Source organism: Saimiri boliviensis, chromosome 1 (genome assembly GCF_048565385.1).
Source record: "Saimiri boliviensis isolate mSaiBol1 chromosome 1, mSaiBol1.pri, whole genome shotgun sequence".
In the NCBI taxonomy this organism is placed as follows: domain Eukaryota; kingdom Metazoa; phylum Chordata; class Mammalia; order Primates; family Cebidae; genus Saimiri; species Saimiri boliviensis.
Genome location: NC_133449.1, coordinates 128273505 through 128292481, shown reverse-complemented (window position 1 = coordinate 128292481; position 18977 = coordinate 128273505). Strand labels below are relative to the sequence as shown.

The 18977-nt window shown below is 37.8% G+C and overlaps 1 protein-coding gene and 1 non-coding gene across 5 annotated transcripts in view; both read left to right on the top strand.

Annotated features, from left to right (window-relative positions):
* Positions 1–18977, top strand: part of MGAT4A (alpha-1,3-mannosyl-glycoprotein 4-beta-N-acetylglucosaminyltransferase A) — a 117526-nt gene that overhangs the window by 60207 nt on the left and 38342 nt on the right. For all 4 annotated transcript variants that reach the window (XM_039476852.2, XM_039476835.2, XM_003941292.4 and 1 more), the window contains exons 5-8: positions 5803–5936; positions 15796–15842; positions 17565–17678; positions 18536–18611. In XM_039476852.2, coding sequence (XP_039332786.1) covers positions 5803–5936; positions 15796–15842; positions 17565–17678; positions 18536–18611 — 371 coding nt within the window. The remainder of the gene's footprint in view (positions 1–5802; positions 5937–15795; positions 15843–17564; positions 17679–18535; positions 18612–18977) is intronic.
* Positions 6193–6356, top strand: LOC120362317 (U1 spliceosomal RNA). The gene has a single exon (XR_005578263.1). It is a non-coding gene; the product is annotated as a U1 spliceosomal RNA (small nuclear RNA).

Genomic DNA, 18977 nt, shown 5'->3' with positions numbered 1-18977 from the left:
CTGATACAAAGGATGCTTTGAGAATGTGTAAGAGGGACTTTTGGCCTAATTAGGGAGTTTAAGGACCTCCGAAAAATTACGTTTGGCCTGAGGCTGGTAGAATCTGTCATTTACTGGTGAAGATGCGTGTGTTAGTTTCCTATTGCTGTTATTACAAATTGCCACAAACTCACTGTGTTTAAAACAAAACAGAGATTTCTCATCTTAAAGTTTGGGAAGACAGACATTCTAAAACCAGGGTATCAAGAGGGGTGTGTTCCTTCTGGAACCTCTAGGGACAGATCCTTTTTTGTTTTTGCCTTTTCCACATTCCTTTGTGGCCTCTTCCTTTGTCTTCAAAGTATAGTATCTTCAAATTTCTCTAACTAGAACCCTCTAGCTTCTGTTGTTCCATCTTCTTCTCTCACTCTGACCCTCCCTTCTTCCTCTCATAAAGACCCTTGTGATTATATTGGGCCCAGTAGGTAATCCAGAATAATTGCCCCATCTCAAGAACCTTAATCACATCCACAAAGTCCCTTTTTGCGATGTAAGGTAACACATTCACAGGTCCCAGGAATTAGGGCATGGACATCTTTGGGACACCATTATTCTCTCCATCACAGTGGGGAAAAAAGAATATTCCAGAATATTGAAAGTACCACAAAAATCCCGTGATGGAAGGGAGTGTGGAATGTTGTAGAAAATGAAAAAAGGTCACTATAGTTGAAGTGTAGAATGGGGAGGTATGTGGAACAAGATGAGGCTAGATATATTAAGTTGAGGCCAGACCATGTAGGGCCTCATAGATCACTTACAGGATTTTGGTTTCTATCCTAAGAGCAGTAGGAAGCCATTGAAGGGTTTTCAACAAGACTTATTAAGAATGACTTGATAAGATTTAAATTTTACAGAGATCACATTTGCCGCAATGGGAAAAATGATTGAGGATGTGGGAAGAAGAATAGATATGAAAAACCAGATAGGCTGTTTCAGTGATCTACTGGAGAAAGGGTCAACTTGGATGAGGTAGCAGTGGTAGTAGTAGAGACGGGAAGAAGAAGTTGGATCTAGAGTTGTTTGGAATATACGGGAATGTTTCAGGAAGGACATAATCATGGCCTGGATTTGTGGACTGAGGTAGAGGAATGGTCAGAAGTGAACCCAGGGTTTCTGAATTGAGTGACTGGGTGCATGGTGGGCCATTCAGTGAGATAGGGGACAGTAGACATTGTTTCGCATCATTAATTTGCAGAAGTTTATAAACTAAATTTGGATGTGATAATTTGGAGGTGATTTTGAGATATCACAGTGGAAATGTCAGTTAGGCAGTTGGATATTTAGACCTGAGACTCAAAGAGAGATATGAGTTAGATTTAATTTTATGAGCCATTGTTTGGGAGTAAGTGGTTGAAGACAGAAATGTATGAGATCTCCTAGGGCCTAGGACTGAGACTTGGTTTTCCAACAGTTGATTTCCAGGGAAAGAGAAAGAGGAACACAAGGAAGACAGAGACAGAGGAAGGGCAACTAGGCAGTAGAAGAAAAAAATATATTGTCACGGGGTATGAGGAAAGAAATGAGGAATAAATGATTAAAGTCAAACAATAAGGAAACACGATAGGCTAACAAAGGAAACAAATAGGCTAAAAATATTTGGCTGGCAGTGAACATTTTAAAAGGGGCATAATTTAGTTATAACAAGGTAGACTGAGTTACTGAAGATTGAGAATGCCAGGACTTTTCCTAGATTTTTTTTACTTTAAAGGAAATACAAACTAGAATTTGAAAATTTTCCAGGAAAAGTGGAAGAAAACTGAAATAATAACAGTTGATAGCTTTGTCAAATTACAAATACCATGAGGTAGGGGCCTTACCTATCTCGTGGCTGTATTTCAGATTGTCTAGTACATAATAGATGTATTATATATGTACCATTAGTACTTTAATTGGAAAAGCTAGGTGGTTAATCACTGGAACTCTTGCATTCTTCTCTTGCACTCAGAATTAAAACAAAATTAGTCATCCCAGTACCTAGTCCAACCCTTTGGCTCTATTTTTATTTGGTTTCCTTGGTCCATCTTGCTCCTCCCTAAAAGGATGATATGACCGTATTCTTCACTTTGCTGACATATTTCTTCTGAACTCTCGTAGAATACTTACGTTTTCTGGATTGTAAATGGTAGAAGAACCAGTGTTCTTCTATCAGATAGGACAGGCTGGGTTATGTTGTGGTAACTAACAACCGCAGAGTCTCAGTGATTGAGATAACAAAGGTTTATTTATTTTTTTGCTCATAGTACATGTCCATCAAGGTTGACCAGTCATGCAGGGATCCAGGCTGACAGAGCAGATGCCATCTTGAATGTTTCTGGCTGCTCTGCGAAAGAGAATAGACAATCTCAGGATTTCACTCTGTAGTTATTGGTGCTCAGCCCACGGATTACACATGCTGATGACTCCTGAGCTATGAGTAATCATATCCCCTTTGCCCCATGGCCCTCAACTATAAGAGGACTAAGAAGTGCAACACCCATCATGGGCTCAGAAGGCCAAGGAAACTGCCCTTTTTGGTGGTCGTTTTGTGAATTACCACAAGCATGGTTACTTAAATTTTGTAGGTTTGGCTGAAATTAGAAGTTTCAATTTTAGCGCTTTTGAAGTCTTACAATACCTTGGTTTAAGCTAAATAAATTTTAACTCTAAAATACTATATTAGGGAAAAAATGGCTTATTCTCTAAACATGCTGTATTAGTCTATGATGCTGATAAAGACATACCCAAGCCTGGGTAATTTACAAAAGAAAGAAGTTTAATTGAACTTACAGTTTGGCTGGGGAAGCCTCATAATCATGGCAGAAGGCAAGGAGGAGCAAGTCACATCTTTCATGGATGGCAACAAGGGAAAAAGAGAGCAAGCGTGTGCAAGGGAACTCCTCTTTTTAAAACCATCAGATCTCATGAAGCTTATTCACTGTCATGAGAACAGCACAGGAAAGACTTGCCTACCGTGATTCAGTTGCCTCCCATTGGGTCCCTCCCACAACACATGGGAATTCAAGATGAGATTTGGGTGGGGACGTAGCCAAACCATATCATTCTGCCCCTGGCCCCTTACAAATCTCACATCCTCACATTTCAAAATCAGGCCTTCTCAGCAGTCCCCCAGAGTCTTAACTTATTTCAGCATTAACTCAAAAGTCCACAGTCCAACATCTCATCTGAGACAAGGCAAGTCCCTTCCATCTGTGAGCCTGTGAAATCAAAAGCAAGTTAGATACTTCCTAGATACAGTGGGACTACAGGCATTGGGTAAATACAGCCATTCCAAATGTGAGAAATTGGCCAAAACAAAGGGACTACAGATCCCATGCAAATCTGAAATCCAGTGGGGCAGTCAAATCTTGAAGTTTCAAAATGATCTCCTTTGACTCCATGTCTCACATCCAGGTCACACTGATGCAAGAGGTGGGTTCTGATGGTCTTGGGCAGCTCCTCTCCTGTGGCTTTGCAGGCTACAGCCTCCCTCCTGGCTTCTTTCATGGGCTGATGTTGAGTATCTGTGGCTTTTCCAGGCACATGGTGAAAACCATTGCTGGATCTACCATTCTGGGGTCTGGAGGCCCTCTTCTCACAACTCCACTGGGTGGTGCCCCAATAGGGATTCTGTGTGGGGCCTCTGATCCTACATGTCCTTTCTCCACTGCCCTAGCAGAGGTTCTCCATAAGAGCACTGCTCCTGCAGCAAACCTCTGTCTGGGCATTTAGGCATATCCATACATCCTCTGAAATCTAGGTGCAAGTTCCCAAATCTCAATTCTTGACTTCTGTGCACCTGCAGGCTCAACACCACGTGGAAGCTGCCAAGGCTTGGGACTTGCACCCTCTGAAGCCATGGCCTGAGCTGTACCTTGGCCCCTTTTAGTCAAGCTGGAGTGGCTGGGACGCAGTCACCAAGTCCCTAGACTGCACACAGCAGAGGAACCCTGGGCCCAGCACAGGAAACCATTTTTTCCTCTTTAACTTCCAGGCCTGTTAAGGTGGGGGCAGGGGCAGCTGCTACAAGGTCTTTGAAATACCTCTATAATGCAATTTAAGTGTTCCTATAATACAATTTAAGTGTTCCAAATTAAGTGTTCCTGTGGTATGAAAATGGTGCAAAAAAAAAAAAAATGAGAGCTAGGGGATTAGGATCACAACACTCAAAAACTTTGTCAGTTACACATGAAAAAAACCTAATAATAATGGTGGCAATTTTTTCACAGGTTAAATGATTTAAGAAATACATACACATGGCACTGTACCTTGAAAAAGGCCTGAGATTTTCTTGTTAAAGTGGGCTACTGAACAGTTGCAGCTTGTAAGTTATTGTGAAGGGCTGTGAGATAGGCAATTTGAAATCTGACGGAAGGTTGCAACACCTGAAGTGGGCGGGTGTGGTTGATAGTTGTGGTGAACTGAAAAAGCTGGTAGGCATTTTGAGGTGTGTGCACTTTGTATGCAGTGTTTCTACACAGTTTGGTTCAATTTTCTGAACTCGATTCAGCTGGGTACAGTTTTCTGTTGTTCACCTGGTGTTTCAGAGGAGAAATTGCACATGAGCTAATGTGAACGTCATGTGATATGCCCTGATTTTTTTCCTAACGTGTTAATCATATAGAAATAAATTTGCATTGAAAACAAGCACTATAGAAACATTGTCTGTAATTTTAGACTTTAAAAATGTTGCACAAATAGTACACAAAGTTTTCTTTCCTTTCGGTTTTTTTTTTTTTTTTTTTCAGGTAGAGTCTTGCTTTAGTCACCTAGGCTGGAGTGCAGGGGCACAATCTCAGCTCACTGCAACCTCTGCCTCTCAGGCAATTCTTATGCCTCAGCCTCCCAAGTAGCTGGGATTACAGGTGTGCACCTCCACACCTAGATAATTTTCGTATTTTTAGTGGAGGCAGGGTTTTGCCATGTTGGTCAGGCTGGTCTGAAACTCCTGAGCTCAAGCAGTCCACCCACCTCTGCCTCCATAAGTGCTGAGATTACAGGCATGAGCCACTGTGCCCAGCCACAGAATTTTCATAATTCCCTTACTTTGTGTCCCTAAATGTTCACTTTCTACATGACCATAGTACAGTGATCAAAAACCAGGAAGTTAATGTTGAAGCTACACTGTTATCTAACCTTTGCTCTTATTTGGATTTTTTTGTGTGTTTCATTGTTACTATTTTTCTCTTCCAGAATCCAACTCAAGATCTCATATTTCACTTGTCATGGTGTCTTAGTCTTTTCCAACTGGGAACAGTTCATTACTCTGTCTTTCGTGACTATGACACTTTAAAGAGTACTGTTATTTTGTGGAGTATTGACCCAGTTTGTATTTTTCTGATGTTTCTTTACGGTTAAGTTGAAGCTATGCTTTTTTGGCAAGAACAACCACAGAATTGATGTTGTGGTCTTTTCAGCACATCATATGCATTAAGTTGATAGAAAAGACATTAATTTTTAAGATATGTTTAGTGTTTTTAAGTTTTAGTTACGTAATACAATTTGCTGTTTATACTTTACAGCCATTCATTTTTAGTGTGAGGTATAATGTCTTTCATTTTTATTCTTTTACTTTTTTTTCATATGATTAAGCCATGTGAAAATGAATTACAGTATTATAGATATGCCCTTGTGTTCTTTATTTTTCTTTCTGAAACCTAATACATTTTGATTTATCAATTATTCCTACCAATTTGAGAGAGTATCATACTTTTGAAATAGAAGTGTTTTTTTGTATTGTCCTTGTAAATTTAAAAAATATAATTACTGTATCATTTTTTTTTTCAGTTTCAATAGTCATGGGCATTCCCACAGTGAAGAGAGAAGTTAAATCTTACCTCATAGAAACTCTTCATTCCCTTATTGATAATCTATATCCTGAAGAGAAGTTGGACTGTGTTATAGTAGTCTTCATAGGAGAGGTAATTATTTCATTGTTGTTATGTTTTTAACCTATAAGAATTGAAATCATAATTTAATATTTGAATATGCTTTTGTAAGCACTTTTTAAAAATGTGATGAGTAAAGGTTAGGTAATATATTCTATCTGATAGTTTAATGTAAATCTAACTTACGTTATGTTTGCCTTCATTTCTCTCCTGAAATTACAAACAAGGAATAGTAATCTTTGTTGTCAATAGGATGATATACACATAGATCTTTAAGAACACGTTTCCAATACTTACTTGGCAGGGGAGATACTATGATCACGAAGGTGGTTTTCCCAGGGTGAGGCTTATCCATTGCACTCCGGATGTGCTGACCGTTGTGATTTCCCCAAATGTGGGGAACTCGACTGCATAATTTGTGGTAGTGGGGAACTGCGTTCCTGCTTTCCCCTGACCAAAAAAAAAAGAACATGTTTCCATTTCTGGCTCTAAGACCTAAATTTGGAGATTTGCACTGATGATCTTTGGGAGACCTGAAACCTGAAAAAGGTTTAGCCTCAGCTTAGGTTTTATCGTCCTTTTATTCTCTCCATCCTTCTGTGTACTCCGAAGAAATCATGTGAATGAGAAATACCATACTTCTTCTATTTTAGTCTCCTCAAAAGATTTAAAGAAAGAATAAATCTTGAGCAAGTTCTTTTTAAATCATGAGGAATAAGACCCTTGAGTAAATATTTTCTTAATTATTGTATAGAATTTCAGAATGAGAAAGGATTTAGGCCATAGTCTAGTTCTGGCTCACTAATTTCTAGTTTTTAGAGTTCCCCATGTCTTTTTAAATAAAAATGCTCTTGATAAATCCATTGGTTCCATTTTCTACTTTTCAAACATATTCACCCAATGCTAACTTGACTTATTTTCATTATTTACTTTTTAGATATAAGAATTAATATGCATTTTTCTGTCTGGTGGCAACTGATTTAAGAGTTTTTTTTTTTTCTTTTAAATTAATGGGGAAATGTTTGGTCATAATTTTTCAACTGGTGTATATGTGTTTGTATGTGCACGTTTATATACGTTTATACACACATATATACATACAGTTTTTGTTCTGCTGAATTTCTCCCTTTTGTCTTACTATTTTGGGGAGTTGCTGTGCTGGTTCCTTTTTTATGAATCATCATTGGAGATGAAGCTTTCCTTATGCTGCTGGTTTACAGGAGGATGAGGGGACAGAGTAGCATTCCAGACAACAACTTTACCTTTCCATCTTCCACACATTTGGGCCATTTCTTGCAAATACTGCTTGCCTCTGCAGCTCTTCTTGGTAGAACTAAACTGCATCCCTTTGGAGTTGGAGAATTTTGGCTATTAATACCTTAAAGTTTGCAGTTTTGGCATCAGGTTCTCATTGATAATTGCGTATGATTTTCAGGAGGAAAAGTGGGAAGGAAGTACTGTTAGTGCTATGTTACCACCCAAACTGTATAAGTAGCTGAGTCTGTTGTAGTTAGACAGCTTAGTGTGCTTTCATCCAAGGTTTAGTTACCTGAATATTTTTGAACTTTTTTCTATCCCAAAGCATCTGAAGAGTACAACAGCTATAGAAACAGTACAAACTCTTTTTAGTTGCCTGTTAATCATATTTTAAAATAAAGGCAAATGTATACATTTCAAGTATTCTTTTACTTACTGAACAAGTGTCCATTGAAGTACCAAAATGAGGAAGGTACTGGAAGAGATTAAAAATCTTCAAAGACCAGACATGGTGGCTCATGTCTATAATACCAATGACGTGGGAGGCTGAGGCAGGAGGATCACTTCAGGCCAAGAGTTTTAGACCAGCCTGGGTAACAGAGCAAGATTCTATTTCTAAAAAAAGTTTTTAAAAATTATCCAGGCATTGTGGTACACACCTGTAGTCCTAGCTGCTCAAGCGGTTGAGGTAGAAGGATCACTTCAGCTCAGGAGTTCAAGGCTTCAGTGAGATGTGATTAAGCTGCTGCACTCCAGCTGGGTGACAGAGACCTTATCTCAAACAAACAAACAAACAAACAAAAAACTTTAAAAACCCATTAGATAATAAATGTTGACCCAAAATTGAAATCTAGCAATACACAAGAATATTAATTTTTATGCCATTAGCTTTATTTTTCTGCTTTTTGAAAAAAATTATTAGGTATATATGTACATGGCTAAAGTGTCCAGTAGTTCTACAAAGTTTGTTAAAATAGTCTCTTGTTTTCTTTCTCCCACCCATTCCCCAACCCCTCTTTTCTTTGCTTTCTCTTCCCTATTTCCCCCTCTTCTGGGACCTTTTAGGTTTCTTAGCTTGAGCTGGCTAGCTGGCAAGTAAAGTAAAAAAAAAAAAAAAAAAAATACTGCCTGTGACTTTTTCTATATTTTCCTGTGTTCTATTTTATTAGTTTTCACTCTAATATTACTAACTTTCTTCTGCTGCTTTTACTTTGGCTTACTCTTCTTTTTCTAGATTTTTAAGGTGATTGGGTAGATTATTGGTTGGAAGGCTTTCTTCTCTTCTAATATAGTCAGTTTAAAGCTCTAACTTTCCCTCTAAGCACCACCTTAGCTGCATCCCATAAATTTTTATATGTCATGTTTTTGTTTTCATTCAGATGAAAATACTTTCTGATCCTCTTGTAATCTCTTCTTTGACCCATGGGTTATTTAGAAAAGTGTTTAAAAATTTTTTATCCATTTGAAGATTTCCCAAAGATTTCTTGATTTGTAATTTACTTTACAAAGAACACATACTTTGCATATTTCAGTCCTTTAAAATTTATCAGTATTTGTTTATGATCTAGTATATGGTCTGTCCTGGACAGTATTCCATGTGTTCTTAAAAAGAGTGTATTCTGGCTGGGCGCGGTGGCTCAGGCCTGTAATCCCAGCACTTTGGGAGGCTGAGGTAGGCTGATCACGAGGTCAGGACTTGAGATGAGATCAGCCTTGCCAATATGGTGAAAACCTGTCTCTACTAAAAATACAAAAATTAACTGGGCATGGTGGTGTGCACCTGTAGTCCCAGCTACTGAGGCTGAGGCAGAAGAATAGCTTGAATCCAGGAGGCAGAGGTTGCAGTGAGCTGAGATTGCACCACTGCACTCCAACCTGGGTGACAGTATGAGGCTCTGTCTCAAAAAAAAAAGGTATGAATTCTGTTGTTATACAGTAAAGTGTTCTCTTCCCTCCCTCCCTCCCGCAATCATCTATCTAATATATCATCTGTCTGTCTAATCTATCTGTCCATCTAATCTATTTATTTTTTAGAGATGGAATTTTCTCTGCCACCCAGGCTAGAATACAGTGTTGTGATCATAGCTCACTGTAACCCTAACTCCTCGGCTCAAGTGATTCTCCCACCTTGACCTCTCAAAACACTGAAATTACAGGCATGAGCCACCATGCCTGACCCTGGCTAACTTTTTTTTAAAAATTTTTGTCTCACTATGTTGCAGTGGCTGGTCTTGAACTCCTGGGCTCAAGCAATCTTCCTGCCTTATCCTCCTGAGTAGCTGGGAGTGTCTTTCTATAGATACATATTAGATCAAGTTGGTTGATAGTGTTGTTCAGGTCTTCTATATACTTGCTGATTATTTGTCTAGTTTTTAATCTGTCTAGCTTCTATTCTTGATTTTTATAAATGCTAGATTACTGTATTGGTTTATTGGTAGTATTTTGGCTCGTAATTTTTAAGCAGCTAGATTTAAAAAGAATTTTTTTATACATTGCTTATAAATCATACAAACTGGCTGGACATGGTGGCTCATGCCCATAATCTCAGTACTTTGGGAGGCTGAAGTGGGAGGATCGCTTAACCCCAGGAGCTTGGAATCAACCTGGACAACATAGCAAGGACCCCATCTGTACAAAAAATAAAAATGTAGCCAGGCATGGTGGTGCACACCCATGGTTCCAGCTACTTGGGAGGCTGAGGTGGAAGGATCACTTGAGCCCAGGAATTGCAAGCTGCAGTGAACTATGATCACACACACTGTTGCACTTCAACCTGGACAACAGAGCAAGACTATGTTTCTTTTAAAAAAAAAATTGTACAAACTACTGTAGGAACGAAATCATATGTGTTTGTATGTATAATATTCCATAAAGTTTGCTTGTGATTCAGTAAATATTTACAAGCAAGTAAGTTGCTTGTAATTCAGTATGTGTTTTTATAAGCCTCTGCCCATTGAAACTTATTTGAGAAGGACAAGAAAGAAAATCCCCAAATATGTAATATGTTAGGTGGATACTAGATGACAATGAGTGCTAAAGAGAATAAAATCAGTAAATAAGAAAAGAGGCTTGCAGAGCCAGGCGCGGTGGCTCATGCCTGTAATCCCAACACTTTGGGAACCCGAGGTAGGCGGATCACGAGGTTAGGAGTTCAAGACCAGCCTGACCAACATGGTGAAACCCAGTCTCTACTAAAAATACAAAAAATTAGCTGAGCATGGTGATGCATACCTGTAATCCCAGTTACTCAGGAGGCGGAGGCAGGAGAATTGCTTGAACCCAGGAGGTAGAGGTTGCAGTGAGCCAAGATAACACCACCGCAATCCAGCCTGGGTGACAGAGTGAGACTCCATCTCAAAAAAAAAAAAAAAGGGAAGAGGCTTGGGGTTGCCCAGGGAGGGTGGGCAAGACATTTGGGCAAAAGCCTGAGGGATATAAGAGTTGGACAATCCAAGCAGAAGAACTATATGTGCAAAGGCCCTGTGGCAAGAGCATTGGTTGGCACATTTTTGCCAAACAGCAAGGAGAGGCCTTTATGGCTTGAGCAGAGAAGGTGAGGGGCTCAGTAGCAGGAGGCAGTCAGAGAAGGTTGGGGTGGGTCAGATCATGTAGGATGCTACAGGCCATTGCAAAAACTTTGCTTTTACTCTAAGTCACTGGGGCTGGCAGGCTTTTTTCAAAGGACCCATAGTAAATATTTTAGGCTTTGGGAGTCATACATTCACTGTTGGAACTCTTCGGCTCTGCCATTTTAACCTGAAAACAGACATAATATATAAATGAGTGGGCTTGTGTTTCAATTAAGTTTTACTTTAGGATAACAGGCAGCAGATCTGTTTTGCCAAACCTGGCCCTAATTTAAATGAAAAGCCATTTGAAAGTTTTGAACAGAGAAGACACTTAACTACCTGTTTTTTTTTAGGGTATGTTAAAAGCCTTTTTATTCTGAAATTGAGATTTATAGAAAGTTGCAAAAATTATAGAGGGTATTTTCTTCACACAGCTTGCTCTAATGTTAACAACTTATGTAGCCATATTATAGTTTTCAAAACCAGGAAATAAACACTCAACTAAACTATAGACTTTATTTGAGTTTCGCATTTTTCTACCTGGGTTCGCCTTTCTGTTCGAATGTGCACTGTGGATTACCACATCAGAGTTAGCGGTTCTCATGCCTTAGCTTCTTCCTGTCCATGACAGGTCCTCAGTATGTTTGTGTCTTTCATGAACTTATACAGTTTTGATGAGTACTGGTCAGTTATTTTGTAAAATGTCTCGGTTTTGGTTTATCTGATATTTTCTTATGATTATATTTTGGCTCTGCATTTTTGGCAAAAATAATATGGCTTACCTTTTTAAAAAGGATCCTGCTGTCTGCTTCGGTAAGGGCAAAAGAAAGGAGACTACTGCCGGGCGCGGTGGCTCAAGCCTGTAATCCCAGCACTTTGGGAGGCCGAGGCGGATGGATCACGAGGTCGAGAGATCGAGACCATCCTGGTCAACATGGTGAAACCCCGTCTCTACTAAAAATACAAAAAATTAGCTGGGCATGGTGGTATGTGCCTGTAATCCCAGCTGCTCAGGAGGCTGAGGCAGGAGAATTGCTTGAACCCAGGAGGCGGAGGTTGCGGTGAGCCGAGATCGCGCCATTGCACTCCAGCCTGGGTAACAAGAGTGAAACTCCATCTCCAAAAAAAAAAAAAAAAAAAAAAAAAAAAAAGAAAGGAGACTACTTAGGACTACTTAGAAAGCTGTTGCCATAATTGAGGTGAGGCTTGGACTGGGAGAATGTTCATGGAGGCAGTCAGAGATGGGTAAATTATGAACGTATTTTGAACTAAATGGGTTCTAATAAAAATGAGAACCATTGCTATAGCATCAATATACTATTAAGGACAAAGCCCTAATTAATGAACTTAAAATATCCCCTTTAGTGTTTTTGGTTTATTTTTATATGTTTGAATAGAAGTATGTATCAGATTTAGGCTTAAATGTCAAATCTTCAGAGAGATTTTCTCTGAATATAATGTTTAAGTAGATTATCTCTGTTTTACCTCTATTGCTGCATTCTGTTTTTATAACACAATACTCAGTTATATATGCACATACATATGTGTACATATTTTTGTTTGTTTATGAACTGCTTCTCTGACCAGTTTTAAGTTTTACAAGGCAGAGATCTTTATTTACCACCCCATACTCAGAGCTTGATAATATGGATACAGTGGATCCATATATGTACCCAGTATGGACACAATATATATATCCATCCATTTCTTTTCTCCACATTCTTCCTAATACTGGTTATCTTTTGCCTTTTTGACAATTAGCCATTCTGACCGATATGATGACATCTGATTGTGGTTTTAATTTGCATTTCCTTAATGATTAGCAGTGTTGAGCATTTTTCATGTATCTGTTGGCCATTTGTATATGTTCCTTTGGGAAATGTCTATTCAGGTCCGTTGCCTGTTTTTTCAGTGTGTGTGTGTGTGTGTGTTTTTTATTTCCTCCTCTTGACCTGTTTGAGTTTCTTCCATATTTTGGGTATTAACTTCTTATCAGATGTACAGCATACAAATATTTTCTCCTAACCCATAGGTTGTAGAGACACTATTAACACTGTTATTTCCTTTGCCATGTAGAAGAGCTCTAGTTTGATGTGATCCTATTTGTCTATTTTTGTTCTTGTTGCCTGAGTCTTTGGGGTCATATCCAAAAAACCATCACCCAGGCCAGTGTCATGTAGTTTTTCCCTTATGTTTTCTTCTGATGGTTTTAGATTCTTCTTCTGTTCTTAATCCATTTTGAGTTGATTTGTGTATTTGGTGTGAGTTGAAGGTCCACTTTCTTCTGTATGGATATAGAGTTTTTTCAGCACTGTTTGCTAAAGAAATTTTTTTTCATTGAGTATTCTTGGCACCTTTGCTGAAGATCAACTGACCATACATGCATGGGTTCGTTTCTAGGCTCTATATTCTGTTCCGTTGGTCACTGTGTCTATATAGAAATGTGGGAGAGGAGAGAGTACTTCCAAACTCTTCCTAATGAGGCCAGTGCTACCTCAGAATTTTGATAGGGATTACATTGAATCTGTAAATCACTTTGGGTAATATGGACATTTCAATCATATTAATTCTTCCAATTCATGAACACAGAATGTCTTTCCATTTATTTGTGTGTTCTTCAAATTATTTCATCAACATTTTATAATTTTCAGTGTCTAGTTCTTTCACTCCCTTTGTTAAAGTTTTTCGTAAGTATGTTTTGGTAGCTATTGTAAATGGGATTGTTCTCTTGATTTCTTTTTCAGATTTCTTTTGGAACTGGTCTTACTCAACTTTGTATTCCTGTTTCCTTAGGTGGACAAATCACTGTCCCTCATTAAATGCTTATCAAATTGAATTTCAGGTTGTTAAACACAGTGAAGTTCATAAAACCATGATTGTTCATATTCTCCAAAATTATAGCTTGTTGAGTGCTTAAATACTCATTGGTCAAATTTGTGAATGATAAGTTATTTAAAAAGAAATCACTAATGTTTGGCCTTCTATCGAGGAAGTATAGAGAGTTTTGAGCTATATTCCAATTGTGTCTCTGTAGTTTGTTAAGAGTTTAAAGGGTGTAGTCTTATGAAACTATCTTACTCACGAGTCGTTAGACTTAACAGCAGAAATTAGAATGACTTTCAATTACAGAAATTAAAATACTTTTTCAGAAAGCCTGTTATAAGAACTTTTTAAAATTTGATGGTTTTGTAACTTCCAGGATTAAGCTGTACCTTTTTTGTTTGTTTTTCTCAAGTATTGAGTGTTTTGACAGTCTTTATTACATACATTATATTTTATATATCATTGAGTCTTTTAACAGTTGAGCATTGTAATATCTTATCACTGTATTTAAAATTGATAGGTAGGTGTATTAGTCTGTTTTCATGCTGCTGATAAAGATATACCCAAGACTGGGTAATTTATAAAGAAAAAGAGTTTAATAGACTCACAGTTCTACATGGCTGGGAAGGCCTTACAATCATGGCAGAAGACGAAAGGCATGTCTTAAATGGCAGCAGACAAGAGAGAAAATGAGAATCAAACGGAAGAGGAAACCCCTTATAAAACCACCAGATCTTGTGAGACTTACTATCACACAAATAGTATGGTGGAACTGCCCCCATGATTCAGTTATCTCCCCAGGGCCCCTCCCAGAACACATGGGAATTATGGAACCTACAGTTCAAGATGAGATTGGGTGGGGACACAGGCAAACCATATCAGCAGGGCTTTGGCTGGCTCAAAAATGTGGCCATGGCCCTGCAACACATCCTGCCATGTGCCTGGCCTGGTTGTCCCTTGGGCTTCCTGTGGTCCTTGAAGGGGTTAGGATCTGGAGTTAAGAGGAAGGTGGTGTCTGGACACACGCAGTGGAGAAATAATGCTTACAATTTTTTGCATTTGCCCATCACCTGTGACCCACCCTGTTAATCAGACCTTACAGCTGTTCTAGAAAGCGGTTTCTCCTGTTGTCTCTATTTTACTATGGAACTGAGGCCCAGAGGGGCTTAGCAGTTCTCCCAAGGTTATCCAGCTGGTAGGAGGCAAAGCTGGAATTCTCACTTTGGCCCAATTCCATGGTCTTTGACATAGCATCAGAGACAGACTCAGTTTACCTCTTAGAAGAGAAGAACTAATGGTATTTATCTCTGTTAGACCCCCGGGAGCCAGGGCCCTGGAAGAAGCAGCCAGTTCTTACTGTTGAACATCACCTCTTCCAGGCAGCCTCCTCTTAGGCCTCTACCCTCCGGGCTGGGTTGGATCTGAACTTGGTTGAAAATGTCTGTTTATAACATGTCTGCCATGCTTAGAATTGTCTTGTTCACTGCAGTGGTTCCAGCCTGGCCTAGAGTAGGCACTCAGTAAATGTTTGTGAAATGTAAATATGTGATTCATTAAATGAGTAAAGAAAATAAAGTAAAATTAATGGGAAGTATTAGAAATTTGTCTTGTTCGTAATTCAAAAATATGCAGATCTGATAAATGTTTATTTCTAAATAAAGTGCTCTTGATTCAGTTATCAGTATCAGTGTAATAATAATAATAATATAGCATAATAATACAGCTGCTTTTTATTACAGAGTTTTATCATTTATCTCATAATCTCTAAGGCATTTTTCCCCTTTTTTTAATAAAATAGGAAATTGAAACTCAGAGAAATGACTTACTTTAGAGTATACAGTTCAGTAGCTACAGAGGCAAATCTTGAACCTAGGTTTTATGATTCCAAGTAGAAAAATCTTTATTCATATCATTCAGCATCTGTCACTAATATTATTCACTATAGTTTGGATGTTTTGATAGAAGTAGAAATCGTTTTTGTGCTCAGTTTTCCTACTGAATCCAACACAGATAATTAAAAATAATAAAAACTTTAAATCTGCTTATTTTGTTAGTAAGTGCCCAATGACATATAGTAGTACAATAGAACAATACAGAAATGCAAATCTAATAAATTGTCTAAAAATTTAATGTATGTTTTCAATGAATGTTTTTATCATTTAATTTCTTGAGTTCAATATTGACAGTTAAATAAATAAAAATATAAAAACATGACTGTAGATACATTTTTTTTTCTTTCCCAGACAGATATTGATTATGTACATGGTGTTGTAGCCAACCTGGAGAAAGAGTAAGTTCTTCTTAATTATAAACATAAAAATATTTTGGTGACTGTTATTTCTTGGTTTCTTGCTAAAAGAAAATGCCTTCCTTGATAGTTCATTTCTCTGTGGAGTTCATTGTTTATGAGATCACCTCTGAGTGGTATTTTGTATTGTCATAAAGTGGTGCAAATATATCCAGTTACATGATGGGATAAATTGGTATATTTCATTTTAGAAAAGACTTGAATGTCCTATGTATGTAACACTATTAAATAACCGTCTTTAACCTTGAAGACAATGAATATAGAGAGAATCATATGGGATTATCAGGGTGGATATTCACAAAACAATTTCAGACCTCAATTTTAAACTATGTCTTAATCTGTTCTTCTGTTCTGCAAGGATTGAGTAGCAGTTCACTATGAGCAAGGCACATGGCAGGTAACGGAGGGAAAGCTTAGTGAGTTTCAGATATTATTATTTTTATAATATTGCCTTAACAGTTTTAAAATGTAATAAAATCAGTCTTTCTATGAGTTTCTTCATTAAATTGTATCTGCTTTTTGTCCCTAAAAGACATACCTTCTACTTAAAAAGAAAAGACAAAAAAGCAAGAATCATTTGTTAACCCTACATTGAAAATAATGTGGCTCTTTTTCTATCCGAATGTTAAAGTCGAATATTTTAAAAAGTTATGCATAGTTCAGGATTAAATTGTTATTTGTTTGATTTCCTGAAGTGCTGAATTTCTTGGAAGTCTTTATAGAAACACAATTTGGCATAGACTTCTTGAGTAAAGTAACAGAGCAATAACGATGGGCTCCCTTTCCCACGGACCCCATGGGCAGGCCTATGGGCTTCTGCAGGGACTCTGTTGATTTACATCTTCCTCTGCATATAGAAAACCAAGCTCTGAAAAAAAAAGTTAAACATTAAGAACATTTGTGCAAAGGCAGGCAGTTGCACTACCATTTTGTGGAGATTTGCAAAAATGAATCAAGGGAGGATGCAAAAGCAAAAGAAATTACGTTTGAGTCAGCACAGACTAATTAAAAACTTTAGAAATGGTTCTCAGCCTCGCACTGTGGAAATTTTGGGCCAGATAATTTGGTGGTGTGGGTGCTGTCCAATGCATTGTAGAATGCGGTGCAGGATCTCTAATGTCTACCCACTAGGTATCAGTAGTACTGACTACCACTGTGGGAACCAGAGCGTCTTCAGACATTGCTAAAGTCCTCCAGAGGGACAGAATCATGCGCAGTTGAGAAACACTGGCTGAGAATGACATGTGGTCTGTAACCTACAGGCAGAGCTTCCTGAGGATGTAAGAACTTTGGTTTTGCCTACATATATGTATTTAAAGATACATACATACTTATTTGTTTTTCTTCAATTTTCTGTTTTCTGTGAGACCTTGATTTTTCTTTTTTTAATTCAGATACATTTTAGGAACATCAATGCCTGCAGTTGGCTTAGGATTTTCTCTGCTACTTTAATAATAGCAGTTTTTTTTTTAGTTTTTAAAGCAGTACTTAAAAAAAAAAAAAACTTTTGCTATTGGAGAAACCTGTATTTTCTGGTAAACGAAATCGGTGATGAGCTGCTCCATTTAACACCCTGTGGCCGTAACATTATATGTTGCTACAAATGATTACTGATGTGTTTTATGTTAAACACAGTACATTGAGCGCCAAGATAAATAAAATTCCACAGAACTTAAATAACTCAGCTAACCTTTCTCATAATAGATTTTCTAAAGAAATCAGTTCTGGCTTGGTGGAAGTCATATCACCTCCTGAAAGCTATTATCCTGACTTGACAAACCTAAAGGAGACATTTGGAGACTCTAAAGAAAGAGTAAGGTAAGCATGTGCTGTTTCAAATCCTCCACACTTGCGAGCTTATTTAAATCTCTAATAAATGTAGTTTTTATTTATCGAAGCTGAAAACATTTTAGAGTTGAATTTGGTAAAATATTCTAGGTAAGTCTCATTCCATCCAGGACAGTTTGTGAGATAAGGTAGGGTTTTCTTAGAATATGTAAAAACTTAGTATCAGCTTTTAACTGTGTTTTCTTAAACTAGCGTTTAGATCCACTTCTCTTATTTAACTTTCATCAGGGTGTTTCTGTAGGCTACCAGGAATTCACTGACAGGGTTTAATACTATTTATTTAAATATGAAGTTTTTTTAAAAGCTTTCAGTACATATTTAGGAACTTTTATCTGCATGTAAAACAGTCCTAGGCACCAGAGCAGGGATCCTAAAAGTATAACTTTTGAAGCACTTGTTTGATGAGACATTAAGATATTATTGAAAAAAGGGTGTGTGTTCAAGGAAGTTTGGAAAATAATGGATTAAGAAATTTTTTTCCAAGAAATGTCTTTACTGCTGGGTATTTTAGTGCCTCTTGTGAACTCGTATGTTTCTAGAAGGGGAATATGTACACAAACTTACTTGACATTAGACTTCTTTTTTCCTGAGGACAGCTTGAGGATTAATGTTCTTGGGAATACATTTTTATAAAGGCTTCATTAGAGGGAAGTGAATTTTCTTTACTCTGTTCCAAGTGAGTATCTGTGTGTGTGTGTGTGTGTGTGTGTGTACATACATACACATAGATGACATGTTATATAGACACCTGAGGTTTATACATTTAATCTTATTTTACTAAATTTGAGTTTGATTCCTAACGTACTTTTTGAAAATGTTTATTTCAGATGGAGAACAAAGCAAAACCTAGATTACTGTTTTCTAATGATGTATGCTCAAGAAAAGGGCATATATTACATTCAGGTAAGTATGGTTTTTCCTTTGATGTTTTTCACACTTCTAAAGAAAAAGTGTTATCAAGGGTATGTTCTCATTAAAACAGGAAGTTTTGAAAGTGAAAACCCTCTGAGATCTGTCAGATCATAACTGTCTCAGAGCAGAGGGGTCTCCATGGTAACCGAGCATGTGAGCTGTGACGTTTCTCCGTCGAGCAGCGACACCCGCCCTCCACTTAGCAGGGGACCTGCAGCTCACTGTTTTTCCTCTTTTTCTCCCATTCCCCCATCTTCTCTCCCCTCTTTCCTCTCTCCACTGTCAAAAGAACTAAGGTTTCATCATTTGGCAGATTTTAAAGAGGAGTTTTCTTACCATTTTTCTGTAGTGGTCTTA